General features: G+C 47.2%; 2 protein-coding genes across 2 annotated transcripts in view; one reads left to right on the top strand and one right to left on the bottom strand.

Annotated features, from left to right (window-relative positions):
* Positions 1-411: 411 nt before the first annotated feature.
* TIMM22 (translocase of inner mitochondrial membrane 22) lies at positions 412-11,370 on the bottom strand. The gene is made up of 4 exons (XM_029613305.1): positions 11,003-11,370; positions 2,838-3,034; positions 1,449-1,521; positions 412-1,099 (listed from the first exon to the last, which is right to left on the bottom strand). Exons 1-4 carry the CDS (start codon positions 11,217-11,219, stop codon positions 1,023-1,025), a joined length of 564 nt encoding a protein of 187 aa, XP_029469165.1. The 5' UTR covers positions 11,220-11,370; the 3' UTR covers positions 412-1,022.
* Positions 11,371-12,157: 787 nt separating this feature from the next.
* Positions 12,158-14,328, top strand: part of SPECC1 (sperm antigen with calponin homology and coiled-coil domains 1) — a 183,303-nt gene continuing 181,132 nt past the window's right edge. Inside the window, exon 1 of the mRNA XM_029611519.1 lies at positions 12,158-12,274. The gene's annotated coding sequence lies outside the window, so the exon portion shown is untranslated. The remainder of the gene's footprint in view (positions 12,275-14,328) is intronic.

Raw genomic sequence — 14,328 nt, forward strand, 5'->3', positions numbered from 1 at the left:
AAAGTGCAGAGGGAGTAAGGAGAGGAGGAAGAAGATATTAGGAGAATGTAAAAGAAAGAGGTGATGGGTACTTGAAAGAATGGTGGGGGGGAGAGACTGTAGTATGGATGGGCTGCAAGAAGGAGAGGAGGCAGCTTCTGTGGAGGAGCTGGGATTGGGGAACTGAGTGCTGCTCTAGCTTTTGTTTTGAGCACAAGCCTTTCCCAGGCTCCTCTCTGGACAATTAAATACAGGCCACTCAGTCACACTCACAACCCTCTTGTGCTTTTTCTTTTCTGCTGAGGGCACAGTTCAGCTCGCCCAATGATTTTCAAAAGTTGGCTCCTATGCTCAGCCTTATTACCAACTAAACTGAAAGTACAAAGCAGGAAATTCAGCAGCCAGCTAGAAACAGCCCTGGAACGGTGATGGTTGAAGAGAGACACTGCTAGCAGTTTAATACAGGCAAAATGTTACAAACATTACTTGATTGTCCTCGTTTTTCTCTCCTGGCATCACTGGTGAGCATTTATGTTACAAAGAAGAAAAATTCAACAAGAACATTTTTTTTTTAATTGGACAAATATTTTACAATAGCCAATGTAAAAGAATATTTTACAAACCTCAAGAAGGCAGCAGCCAGATGCATTAACCTTGCATGAGTTTGGCCCATAACAGCAAGAGTAAAGAGAGAGCTGCATTTCACTCGGGAGTATAAGAAGCTGATTTCATGCCCTGAGCCCAAGGGACACTGATGCTGGCACCAGCAATACATCAGCTAGGACCAGTACTGGAAGGCCTCAAGGCTACTCTCTTCTGGGAAGGGGGACAACGCTTGCCCACTGTGGCAATGGCTGTGTGTTCTCCTTATCCTTGTACCCAAGGTCCTGCATCACTGGTGAAAATCCTGGGCAGGACACTGCTGTCCAAATGATATCGGTGAGCAACCGGAGAGGCAGATGCTGTTCCTCAGCCCGCAGGATTCTGAAATCACAGATTCCAAATCCTCCACCGCCAGCTTCCCGGGAGGCTGGACTCGACCATCACCGAAGGTAATAATCAATAACTGCAGAAAAAGCTGCAAAGCCACCGCACCCAAGGGCACCTGCTTTGAGGCCCGCTGCAAAGAAGAAAGGGCAGTGAGAAGAAGTCTGTTCCTGGGAAGGGCTCACAGCAGTGCCTTCAACTTCCCACGCGGCCCCTATAGGCAGCACCGCAAAGTCAAAGGGTTACATCTGCTGGGCAAAGGCGGAATATAAATCAAATAGTTAAGCAGCCAAAGAATATCAGCAGACCGCCCTTTATCACGGTTAAAATTACCATATGAAAATGGAAGAGCAAGACAACTTAAAATGCCTCATGGCATGGGCTATTCACAGAACACTTTCACCATGAATCCTGCAGTGCAGCAAAGGACAAGAGGGGACAAGTTTTAATGAATTCAATATGAACAAGTATTCTCTCCCCACCTCTGAAGCCAATAGCCCCTCCTGTGATGCAGCCACTGATGACGCTGTTCTTCCAGTCGGTCTTCCCCCGATACTTGAAAAGAAAGAATGCACTTAAATCACTGTAAGAATAGCCTGTGGACCCTACAGGGTCATTGATTTTGCTATAAGCTCTCCTGTTTTATTTATTTGAAATTTCTTCTAGCCCGCAACTTCCTAACATATGTTTAGTGTGGGTTACAGAATTAACGTCCATAAAATATATAAAATGTCACAACGTTCACAATCAGAACACAAAATTAAAACAACATTTTAACAGTTAAAAGTTTCTTCAAAAGAACTCTCACACTGATTTTCTAAACATTTTTTAGAGCTTGCTGCTCACGGAGCCGTACTGGTAATCTGTTTCATTCCGTTGCTGCTATAGAGGAGAAAAATCTGCAACCTAGTTTGTACCCACTTATACTGATTAGCCAAGGGAGTGCCCGGCTGCAAAGCACCCTCTGATCTAAGGGGGTAATACAGCTCTATTGCATCTCGTAAAACCCAAGGGAGAACACTAACAGCTTAAAAACAATAATCAACAGTCTAAACCTTGCCCTCCATTTTACTGCTAACCAGTGAAGCTCTCTCAGCACCGGTGAAACATGCGCCCTTTTTGATAGCCCGGTAAGAACCCAAGCGGTAGCATTTTGCACAAGCTACAGAACACGTTGCAACTTCTCTGGCAAACCCAGTCTGGGTGGCTCAAAACAATAGCTTGTACCACCGTCCGGAAGAGGTCAGAGGGCAAAACACTCTTCAACGGCCACCAATTATCTTCAGCTTGTAGAAAGCTACTTTAGCGACATGGATGCATTTTCTTCACACAGAGACGTATGGGGCATTTAACAGTCATGCAAGGCAATTCTGAACTATTTCACAGCTGCATCTCGGCAACCCACCCGACTCATCTTCGGATTGGACATCATTGACAGGCAGGGCCGCAAAAATAGTGCAAATCAAACTCGCTATGTTAGGCTCTTTGGCTTAAAAAAAGAAAAACAAAAAGGTGTCCAAAACAGAGTGATCCACGAGAAAAAAATAAATGTAATTTACTATTATGCCGAATGAAATCCAACATCCAGAACTACAAGTATTTCACAGCAATAACAATTGTAGGCCCAGGGGCGGTGTGTGAAAGAAGACTGCAAAACGGAAGAGGATTTCTGCATCTGGCTGAACTCACCAGGCACAGTGCTGTCCAGCTATGAATGAGCAGCTGTGCGCTCCAAGGAAGTCACTCGGTGTGGGGCACCAATAGTGGCAATATCGTACAATCACACAAAGCAGTACAAAGATTTGCCTGCTGCTACATCAGCTAAGCGCCCGGACAGGATATTGTGTAGAACACTGTGGGTCCTTACTTACCGATTCTACCAGGCATTCTGTGCAGGAGAACATTGCACCCACTATGGCAAAGTTTTTTGCATACGACATTCCTCTCTGCCCCATATCTTTCAGGACTTCTCTTGCTGTGGGCGTCTTATAAGGATCCTTGGGATCAAAACCCACATTGGTATCAATGCCTGCTGTGAACACGCCGAAAGCTCCTCCCAAGACAAATCCTAAAACAAACAAAGCATTAAAATTACAAATGCGATCTCAACGGAGAGACCTACGAGGGAGCATTGGCAAGTTAGACTTGAAACTTTATGTCAGCACGAACTTAGGACGGTGTCTACGCAGAAGTTGGTGAAACGGACTGAGTGCCTTTCCATATGGAATAAGTTTTGGTGGTCACTCCCAGTTTCCAAGAGAGACATTCTTCAAAAACTCACCAGACATCAATACCAGGAGACTACACGCCTAGCATCTAATTAGTAGATACTCAAATGGAGGGAGATACCTTTGCCTTTCTAAAGGTTACTGTTGGTCCTGCTGCAGGGGAAGGGGGTAAGGGGGGGGGGGGAAATAGGGGGTTTTGGGGGTCAATGTTTCATTTTTTTTTTTTGTACTGTTCAAGGTAAATTGTAAGATTGTTTGATCTTGAAAATCCTAATAAAGAAAGATTAAAAAAAAAAAATGTACAAATGCATTCCCTTTACACTGTCATTTCCTGAACACAAGACAGTAGGAGAAAGGTCTGATATTCACATCCTCTCCCAAGTGCTGCAGGATGGCAGTGCCATCATAAGACTTGTACAGACAGCTCATTCCCAAACAGGCACAAGACACTGTCCATGGCTTTTTGCTCTAATTTGAGTAGCTTATGCACGTCATTTCTGAATCCTATAGAAGGTCCCTGTTCAGTTTTGGCTTTGTAGAACCCTGTGGGGTAGGTATTTTTTTTTTATTTGATTTATATTCCACACATTTCAGCCACTTCAAAGCAGATTACATTTGTAATTGATGTGGTGCAATTTAAGGTTTGTTTACAGGCCGGAAATAGCCCTTTCTAGAACATCTTTTCTCCAAGGACAAGCAGGAAGTTAGTCCTCACACATGGGTGATATCAGCAGATGGAGCCCGATGCTAGAAACTTTGACTAGGCACACTGAGCATGCCCAGCATGCCCTATACCCTGCATCCACGCAGGGTTCCCTCTTCAGTCTCTTCTTTTCTGCGGAGCTGAGAGCCTCACAGTTGATTGAGCTCTTAAAAATTTGGGCTTTTTGGCCTAGTGGAAAACTACTTTTTCGTGATTTTTTTTTTTCCTCTGTTCCGTTGCCGGGTCCCTCTCAGTGCCTTCCCGTAGTGTCACCAGTCAGGGTTTTCAACGTTTTTGGATAAGTTTACTTTCGCGGTTGATTCCCCTGTGGTGATGGTACCTTGGTGCCCCGCTGGCCATTACTGCCTGCCGCCACCGTTCCGTCCTTCGGTCCCTTTGTTTCACTCCGTCATGGCCTCGTCCGTTTTTGTCAATAAACCCTCAAGCCTGTGGGACCATGTCAAACACTGATCTGCATGAACTCTACATCCTCTGCATGACATCTGGAGATGCCGCTTATGCGACCAAATGACCCTGAAGCGATGTCTGCTTTGACTTAACAACATGGAGCACCTCTTTAGGTCGAAGAAGTCTGACCCATCGACGTCGGCATCTAAGGACCTCAGAGTAGCACAGATAGACAACTCAATATTGAAATTGGTGGGACCATCGGTTCCATTGAGGTCACCGGTGGATAGGGATGCCGGAGACTGATCACTGTCGATCTCCTCTGGATCGAGGACGCCAGGTTCGTAGTCTTCAACCTTGGCACTGGGGAAAGACCAGGCTGAGCATCATAGGAAGGCCAAGAAGCATCAGCATCAGTCCCCATCAATGCACGACTCCACAACGAGAAGCACCAGTCCTCAATCGATGCCCAGGGTCCGCGATGGTCTCCAATGGTCCTGGTGTCAGTTGCCAATCCCCAAGGGTCTGAGGAAAATCTGGCCACCCCTCCTTCCTCCCAGTCGGTGTTGGCACTGGCAACATTCAAGGAGGAGTTGAAACATCGAATCCAACTGACGGTGGAGCGAGTACCGCAGGGCCATGGTCCCGTGGCACCAACGGATTCGGAGCCAGTATTGCCCGTTCTCGTACCATTTCTGGAGAAGCTTGATGTGCTCATCAGTGCCTTACCGACCCAGCTGACATCGGCTCCCAGGCCAGCACTGGGGCCTCCGCATGCCGATGCGGTGGTCATTGCCAGTTCCTCCAAGGAGGAAGTTCCACAGAGAGAGGCGGAATTGCCGAGGCCTATAAACCCCCCATTCAGTTCCATCGGTGCCTGCACCTCTGGAGGTTGGCCAAGCACCTAGGACCCCATCCCTTGTAACATACAATGAGGATGAGGGTCCCTATGACCCCCTGGGGGGATGATTACAGAGAGTCTTCCTCCAAGGACTCAAATGGTCTCCCGTCAGAACTTTCTCCTCCAGAGGAGGAAAGGAAGTCTCCTCCTGAGGACTTAACCTTCACAGGTTTTGTGAGGTTGATGGTGGAGGCCATCCTGTTCCAGCTGATGCTGGAGGAGGATGCCAGGCACAAGATAAGAACATAAGAAAGTGCCATACTGGGTCAGACCAAGGGTCCATCAAGCCCAGCATCCTGTTTCCAACAGTGGCCAATCCAGGCCATAAGAACCTGGCAAGAACCCAAAAAATAAGTCTATTCCATGTTACCATTGCTAATGGCAGTGGCTATTCTCTAAGTGAACTTAATAGCAGGTAATGGACTTCTCCTCCAAGAACTTATCCAGTCCTTTTTTAAACACAGCTATACTAACTGCACTTGTGATCCTCCAATTTGTGGAGGCTCCTAAGGAGATCGGGGTGGTCCAGTACATAAGATCCTTTTGGAGTTGCTAATGAGGATTTGGGAACACCCCATCACATTGTCTCCAGTCAATAAGAAGGTGGACGGGGTTTATCTCATCCAGAAGACTGTCAGATTCCATAACCATCAGCTGCCCCACCAGTCTGTAGTGGTCAAATCCATCCTCAAGAGGGCCAAGCCCTCTAGGACCCATTCCTCGGCACTGCCAGGGAAGGACTACAGCGCAATGGATGCCCTTGGGAGGAAGGTGTTCCAAGGCACTATGCGTATCGCTCGCATCGCTGCCTATCAGCTATACATAAGCCAATATTTGCGGGCCATCTGGAAGCAGGAGCAAGAGGTGGCTGAGCAGCTACCTCAAGAGCAGCAAAATACCCTTGTGTTGCTGGTGCGCAAGGGTTTGGATTGTGGAAAATACGAGGTCTGTGCAGCCTACGATGCTTTTGAGACACATTGAGAATCTCTGCAGCGGGAATCGGCGCCCACAGAATGGCATGGCTGTGTTACTCAGATCTCCAACTGGAGGTACAGGAACAACTCACTGACATGCCGTGTACAGGGGAGAATCTCTTTGGAGACAGGGTGAGGGACACTGTGGCCCAACTTCGGGACCATCATGAGACTCTCCAACAACTCTCCGCCAGTGCTCCAAACCCGTCCTCCTCTTCTAGGAGGCCGTTGAGGCAGGGGCCAAGGAAGTCCTTATTTCACCAAAGAAAGTACTATCCTCTGCCTCCTCAATCCCATCCTCAACATCAGAGCTCTCGCGGCCGTCCCAGGCAGCAAAGAGCTCCCAAGTCTCAGCCAGCTCCGCAGACAAACTCGGGGATGGGATTTTTACTGGGCCACAGGAAGTATCAGCCAGTCGCCTGTACATGAGGCGATGGACCCTCCGGTCAGAGGTAGGCTGTGATTCTTTTCGAACCAGTGGCCCGGTGTAACCTCAGACCAGTGGGTTCTGTCCATTGTTTCATCAGGGGTACCAATTAAATCTATTAGGTGTCCCATCAAATTGCCCTCCGTGCCCGTATTGAGGGCCAGTAATGCATCAGGAAGCACTACTAATGGAGCTCTCCTCCCTCTTAACAGCCAGAGCAGTCGAGCCCATTCCGCCACAGCAAAAAGGGCAGGGGTTTTACTCCAGGTACTTCCCGATTCCAAAGAGAACAGGAGGACTTCATCCCATCCTAAACCTGAGGGCCTTGAATAAATTTCTAAAAAAAAAAAAAAAAAGATAAGTTCAAAATGGTTTCCCTGAGTACCTTGATTCCCCTTTTGCAACAAGGGGACTGGCTATGCTCCCTCGAGCTACAGTATGCGTACACCCACATCGAGATCTTCCATGATCATAGGCAGTATCTCTGGTTTGTAGTGGGGAAACAGCACTTCCAGTACTGAGTGTTGCCTTTCGGGCTCATGTCCGCCCCACAGGTGTTCACAAAATGCCTGGCTGTGGTGGCGGCACACCTCCACAGGCTGGGAGTGCATGTTTTTCCCTATCTGGACGATTGACTGGTCAAGAGTGCATCTCAGGCAAGAGCAGCCATGTCCATGCACTTGTCCATCCCGGTATTGAGAGTCACTAGGGTTCGTTTTCAACTACCCAAAGTCCCATCTCAGTCTGGCACCTCAATTGGACCTCATCAGAACCCTGCTAGACATGGCTCAGGCCAAGGTTTTTCTGCTGCGCCAGAAGGCTGTCACAGTAGTGGCCATTGCGGTGGAAGTTCAACAGAGCCAGAAGGTATCAGCTTGGCACATGTTGAGGTTGTTGAGCCACGTAGCCGCAACCGTCCATGTTACTCCCTTGGCATGATTACACATGCACAGAGCCCAATGGACCCCGAGGTCTCAGTGGCGGCAAGCCACACAGAGCCTCCAAGACCGCATTCAAATCACCCCGTCCTTCCGGGTCTCCTTTTCCTGGTAGCAGGTACTTTCCAATCTGGAACAGGGAATCTCCTTTTGGAGTCTTCTCACTCAAATCGTGTTAACCACAGATGTGTCTACCCTGGGGTGGGGAGCTCATGTGGATGGGCTCGGCACCCAGGGTCTTTGGTCAGCTCAGGAACGTTCACATCAAATCAAATTCCTGGAGCTCCAGGTGATCAGGATGTGCTATGGGCTTTCAGAGATCGGCAGTCCAATAAAGTTGTCCTGATCCAGACTGACAACCAAGTAGCATGCGGTATGTCAACAAGCAGGGAGACACAGGATTGTACCTCCTTTGTCAGGAAGCAGTCCAGATCTGGTCGTGGATCCTGTCCCACAGGATGATGCTTGGGGCCATACACTTGGCCAGAATGGAGAATATGGTAGCGGACAGGTTGCGTCGAGCTTTCAGCCTCCACAAGTGGTCCCTGGACCAGGAGGTAGCAAATCAGATATTCCACCTCTGGAGAAGCCCAGATGTAGATCTGTTCACGTTCCCCTGCAACAGGAAGGCGCCTCAGTTCTGTTCCTTGCACAGGACAGATGGCAAACCAGCCTCAGACGCCCTTGCCCGCCATTGGAGCAGGGGTCTTCTGTACACATATCCTCCACTTCCCTCAGTGGCAAAGATTCTCTTGAAGCTTCACGGGGACCGAGGGACTATGATCCTCATAGCCTCTCATTGGCCAAGACAGATCTGGTTTCCATTCAAGCAGGAGCTGTCCATCCAGAAACCAATCAGTCTGGGGACTTCCTCAGATTTCATCACCCAAGACCAGGTGTCTGTTGGTCCCCTGTTGTGTTGGGGAGCAGCCTATAGCTAGGGATTCACTCATGTGTAAGGAATACCATACTACTTGTCCTTGGAGAAAGCAGAATTGCCTACCTGTAGCAGGTGTTCTCCAAGGACAGCAGGATGTTAATCCTCATGAAACCTGCCTGCCACCTCGCGAAGTTGGGTTTCTCCTATTTTTATTTTATTGTAATTCTATGTTATGAGACTGAAGAGGGACCCCAAGTGGATGCGTAGTATAGGGCATGCTGGGCATGCAAAGCGTGCCTAGTCAAAGTTTCTAGATGTACTTTACATGTGATGTGCATCCAATCGAGCGCATAGATAACAGCGTTCATTTTGGATGCGCTAATCCCCGTATTACATCAGGGGTTATGGATGTGCGTCTGATCGCGTTTTAAGTTCTACACTTGCCGCAGTGAATGGTATTGCATCAACCTAAAACGTTTTTGGCCACTAAATGTGATTTTTTTTTTTTAATAAAAAATTGAAGCGTCATTGTTTCTGTTTTGGCAGCTTTTTTTTTCTAGTAAATCTTAATTTTTATATTTGTTTTTTCACAAGGACATGCAAAGCAGAGTTGCTTACCTGTAACAGGTGCTCTCCAAGGGCAGCAGGATGTCACATGGGTCAAAGTCTAGAAACTTTGACTTAAGTTTTCCTCTTCAGGTTCCAGCAGGATGTCACCCACGTGTGAGGACTAACATCCTGCTGCCCTTGGAGAGCACCTGTTACAGGTAAGCAACTGTGCTTTGCATGTCCTTGTGAAAAAACAAATATAAAAATTGATTTACTACAAAAAAAAGCTGCCAAAACAGAAATAATGACGCTTTTATTTTTTTATTAAAAAAAAAAAAAAAATCACATTTAGTGGCCAAAAACCAATACCATCCGCTGTGACAAGCGTAGAACTTAAAACGCGATCAGACACGTGTCCATAACCCCTGATGTAATACGGGGATTAGCGCATTCAAAATGAACGCTGTTATCTATGCGCTTGATTGGATGCACATCACATGTAAAGCACATCTAGATGAGGCTATTAGCTAATCCCCGCAATGTAAAAACCCGCACAGCCAATCCACCCTTGCAACACAGCAAATTTAAAGGTCTGCCACACTGCTCAAGGGCTCATTCTAAAAAAACAAAATTGCGGCTTTCTGTGATTTCTGCTATTAGTATTGTCTCAATAAGTAGGAGGGACCACAGAAAGCGGAATCGTTAAAAAAAAAAATTTCAAAAAAAAAAAATTCTGGGCGCCCAATATACAAGGCCCAGATTGTGTATATTGTGCCAGTAGCGAGAGAAAACGGACGCTTGTACTGAGCGTCCATTTCCTAACCCGCACTGACAGCCACCTTTCCTGTGCACCCGATGCTGAAGAGGTGCTAGGGACGCACAATTTCCCCTAGCACCTCCTTTTTACTGCGGCAGCTCATTTTAATATTGAATTGGGTGACCGGGAGAAGTGGATCGGTGTGTGTTAGGAGATTGAGCACCCAATCACGCGTGCCTGTTTTAGGCACGCCGATATTGCATTGCCCGTTTATGTCTGAAAAAATTATAAACTACAATTTCCATTAAAAAATGCTCATAGTGGTGAACAACATTAAAATACAATAATGACATGTGACTGTCTTTTGAGATTCTTTCAATTACACTGTTGGACTTTCTGGGCACAGCCAGGTCAATGCAATACCCTGCGCTCAGGCTAACCCGTGGTTGGACGCGCATCCATAACTCTTTATACAATAAGGGGATCGTAGCTAATAGCACTCGTCGCATAAATGTGTGCTTGACGTGCACATTTTTACTCTTAAATATGCCAGCTCCGGAGCTGGCATTAAGTCTTGAGAAGCCACAAAAGTTAGCAGAAAATGCTGCTTTTCTGTAGTTCCTCCGATTTAATATCATGGCGATATTAAATCCTGGCTTTGTACAGGTTAGGAAAACGGAAAAATCGAGTGTCTGTTTTCCTAACTTGCACACAGCCACTTCTCCTGGGTGCCAGATGCCGAGGAGGCACTAGAGACACACAATTTCCCCTTGCGCCTTCTTTTTAACGCAGTGGCTCATTTGCCTACTACATCGTGCGCTCAGGAGAGGATGGGCACACTTTAGAAAAGAGGCTGTTCGATCACGAGCACCCGTTTTTCACGCGCAGATATTGCAAGGGCCTCGGCGTATTTTGATGTTCAGAAGACATTTGCAAACTTCCTCTGGAAATTACAAAGTCATGGGATTGGAGGCAGAGTCCTCTTGTGAACAGGTAAATGGTTAAAAGGCCAGAAACACTGTGTAGGACTAAATGGTCAGTTTTCCGAATGGAGAAAGGTCGGTACTATGACCTGGGCTATTTAACATAATGATCTGGAAAGTGGAACAACCAATCTAATCACCTTGATTAGATTTGCAGATGACACAAAATTATTCAGATATGTTAAAATAGCAGACTGCAAGAAACTGCAGGAGGCCTGAGAAATGGGACCATGCACCATCTCACGGGGAGGGCGAGGAACCCGGCACCGTGCCTCCCCTCCTTCTCACCTCCCACGCAGGCCAGCGTTGCCTTGAAGCCGCAGCTCTCCATGGCGCGCTCCACCAATTTCTGCTCATCGCTCTTTTGCGGGGTGGGAATGGGGCCCAAGCCGCCGGGCTGCAGCTGCCGCGGCCGCCGCTGATCGCCCACCAGGTGTTGGAGGAGGACACTGTACTGCAGGGGGGCGGGAGGCCCCGGGGCTCCGCTCGGCCCCGACGCCGCCATGACAGTTCCGGCGAAGACCCCTAGCCGCCGCCGGATGACGAAACGAGCTCAAAGATTATAACTCCCATCATGCCCCGGCACAACAGATTTGCTCCGTAACCAGCGCAGCTCCAGTCATGCCCGCACCGAAAACTGGCTTCTGTAATCAGTTCAGACTACAGCTCCCATCCTGCCCTGTGCCGGAGATGAGCTTTGTAACTATCACAAAGACTACAGTTCCCATGACGCCCCTCCCGGAGGACGGGACGTTGAATGTATTTATTTATTTATTTATTTATTTATTTTTTGCTAAAGTATTAGCACTTTATTCTGGAAGACTTTTCACAAATGTTAATACTAGCTGTTTGTTGTCTAATGTCTTTGTTATTTTCTGATGCATGACTTTTAATTTTACTGGAAACTATACTAGAAAAACGTGATCTTTTTATGATGAAGTTGCGTGTAGTATGGAATTATTTATCATTGAATCATGAGCACTTTCCCAAAAAAGTCAGAGAAGATCGGTAGAATTTTTTTTTTCTTGGAGGGGAGAGCCGGGCAGTTTTCTCCTACTCCTTTGGGCTTCCAGCTCAGTCACTACTGGGTCTTGGATCTAAGGCAATTTCTTGGGGGTTGTTTCCTCCTATTTTCATATTCCTTCCCAACTCCCATTACCCAGTGACAGTCCTCGTCCGAGAGCCATGTACCAGGGTTCCATTCAGAAGCCTGAAATCATGGTCCCTAAGCATGCAGTCATGCAGGGAACTGCATCTCCCGGCGGGCCGCGCGCGCACAGGTCCCGCCCCCTTCCCGGGGGCCGCTTGTCCAGGTTGCAGGCGGGGGGCGGAGACTATTTTAAGACCAGTGGAAGGGGGGGGGCGGAGCTGCAGTTTCTGAGCGGGGTGACAGGTGGGGCGCAGGTGAAGGGGGGGGGGGGGGGGCGGGGACTTAGTGCTAGCCGTGTATCGGCATCGGTGTCGCGCGGCTCGGGCTCCCCGGCCATCCTGTCATTGCGGATATTCAGCTACCGGCTATTGCTAGAAGCGTGGGCAGACGGCTGTCATTGCAGCGAGCAGGTAATGCAAGGGCAGGCATCGTGGTGTTAGGACAGAAACCTTACCGGGGATGGGGATAAGCAGAGAGAACCTAGCTCTGTGCTACGCTTAATCGCTTGTGGCAGAAATTTGGCTCTCACGCTTTTTCTGTTGCAGTGGTCTCTAGGACTAGTTTAATGCTGTGCCAATCTGCAGCAGAGCTTTACTCTTAATATTCAATAAAAGACAAATAATGGTACTTTGGAATAGGTAGAACAGCACACATCTGCCAAACCCTATTCAGATGCTGCCAATCAGTAAAGCAGATATGGGGGATCCAAACCCCCTGCATTGTGCACAGCCAAGATGGATTTGTGAGAAACGTGGGCGTGCTCATGCTCTGACAGGAGCAGAGGTAGCCGGATAGGAGCACTGGAGTGTTACTATGCTCCTGAAGTGAGAGACGTGTTAGATTTTACCAGATGTAAGATCTAGTCATTGATATATATATTGAGCTGCATTGCAACGTGTATTCGGGGAATTCTAATGCAATGGCCTATGTTTTTATACTGCCTTCCTATAAAGAGCACCTGTTGTATCTGTGTTAAATGTCTGTAAGACCTACAAGTTAGGAGCATTTGAGTTTTAGGGTTTGCTGTCACTGACTTCACCTCGGGCAAATCATTTTCTTTCCCTGTGCCTTCGACATTTCATTGAACAAAAAGTATTTGTTGTAATCTGGGATTCATATTATTACAGATTCTAAAGCTGAAATATTTGTTAACACTGTGGGCAGTACTATTAAAGATCCAGGGTTTCTTGGATTGTGTTTTGTAATGATAATAGATATTGTAATGACCACTCTGTTATTTATGTGAAATATATTTTATTGAGTAATAACCAAACAAGGTATGTATGAACAAAGGCAGCATATAAACAGAAAGAAATAATGAAACATTCAGGAATGGACAAAAAGCTGAGTGGAAGATCTATCACCCCTTTCAAAATAAACAATCAGTTATCCTGCAATCTATCCCCACCAGTACACCTTCCCACCCCCACCCACCCCAGAGACCTAAAATAAACACCAACAAAGTCCAGATACTCCTTAGATATGCATAGTCAATCATTGAGAGCCAGGCTTCTGGCTCTATGGGGCAGAGTTTGTAGGTAAGATTCCCATGTGTGGAGAAAAGTTTTCCATCTTGTAGGCGAACTGCGAGCAAAGAAATTCTCCATCTGCATCAGTTTATGGAAGTGGATCCGCCACAGTTTATGGAAGTGGATCCGCCAGGTCCAAAAGGAGGGTGGCTCAGTGTCACGCCAATAAATGAGAATCACTTTTTTCCCCACCAGTCCAGCCTTTTTAAGCAATGCTCGTTGACCTGGATGCACTACTAGGTAAGGGGTGACACAATGAAAAAACCAGAGATAAGGTGATAATGGTAAGCAAACCCCCACTAGGGGTTCTAAATAACCAATAATTTGTCGCCAATATTGATTGATTGCTTGACACGCCCAGAAAACATGAGACAGGGTCCCCGTCCCCCTCCCACAGCGTATACATTGCTCGGTGTTGGCAATACCAGCTTTAAATGCAATCTGGGGAGAGAGATAAGCCCTGCGTAAAAATGTTAGGTGCATCTCCCGAAAGTACATGTTGCCAGTAATAGAAAGTATGCTCCTCACGCTAAATGAAAACATAGGAGGGGTTAACAGGAATGCCCCATCCCGATTCCAACGGTCGACTGAAATTTGATAGGAGTCTGTGGGGGCACCACGGGTCAGCCGCCTATAGTAAGTCGAGAGAGATGGGTCCTTTGTTTGGTTAAATTGCAAAACTCCATCCAACGCTTTAAACGCCACTAAATGTTGCTCCGGGGATCCCAAGGTCCGAAAGTAATGACCAAGTTGTAGATATCCAAATAAGTAAGTCGACCACTCTGTTATTTAAGTCCTGGGTATGAATTATCTTTCACACAGAAGTAGGAAAGGTTCCCACTACTGAGCAGTTTGTTTTTCCAGAGTTTATTTTGTGCTTACTTAGACAGACCTGGAAGCCTTCAGGTGTACCAAGTTAAACTCAAAGGAAAAGT

Source organism: Rhinatrema bivittatum, chromosome 8 (genome assembly GCF_901001135.1).
Source record: "Rhinatrema bivittatum chromosome 8, aRhiBiv1.1, whole genome shotgun sequence".
NCBI lineage: Eukaryota > Metazoa > Chordata > Amphibia > Gymnophiona > Rhinatrematidae > Rhinatrema > Rhinatrema bivittatum.

Excerpts from the sequence above, each read along its gene's own strand:
- TIMM22 (XM_029613305.1), bottom strand. The coding sequence starts at position 11,219 with ATGGCGGCGTCGGGGCCGAGCGGAGCCCCGGGGCCTCCCGCCCCCCTG. Across the intron at positions 3,035-11,002 it reads AACGCTGGCCTGCGTGGGAG|GATTTGTCTTGGGAGGAGCT; the intron begins GTGAGAAGGAGG and ends TGTTTGTTTTAG. Across the intron at positions 1,522-2,837 it reads CAGAATGCCTGGTAGAATCG|TATCGGGGGAAGACCGACTG; the intron begins GTAAGTAAGGAC and ends TTTCTTTTCAAG.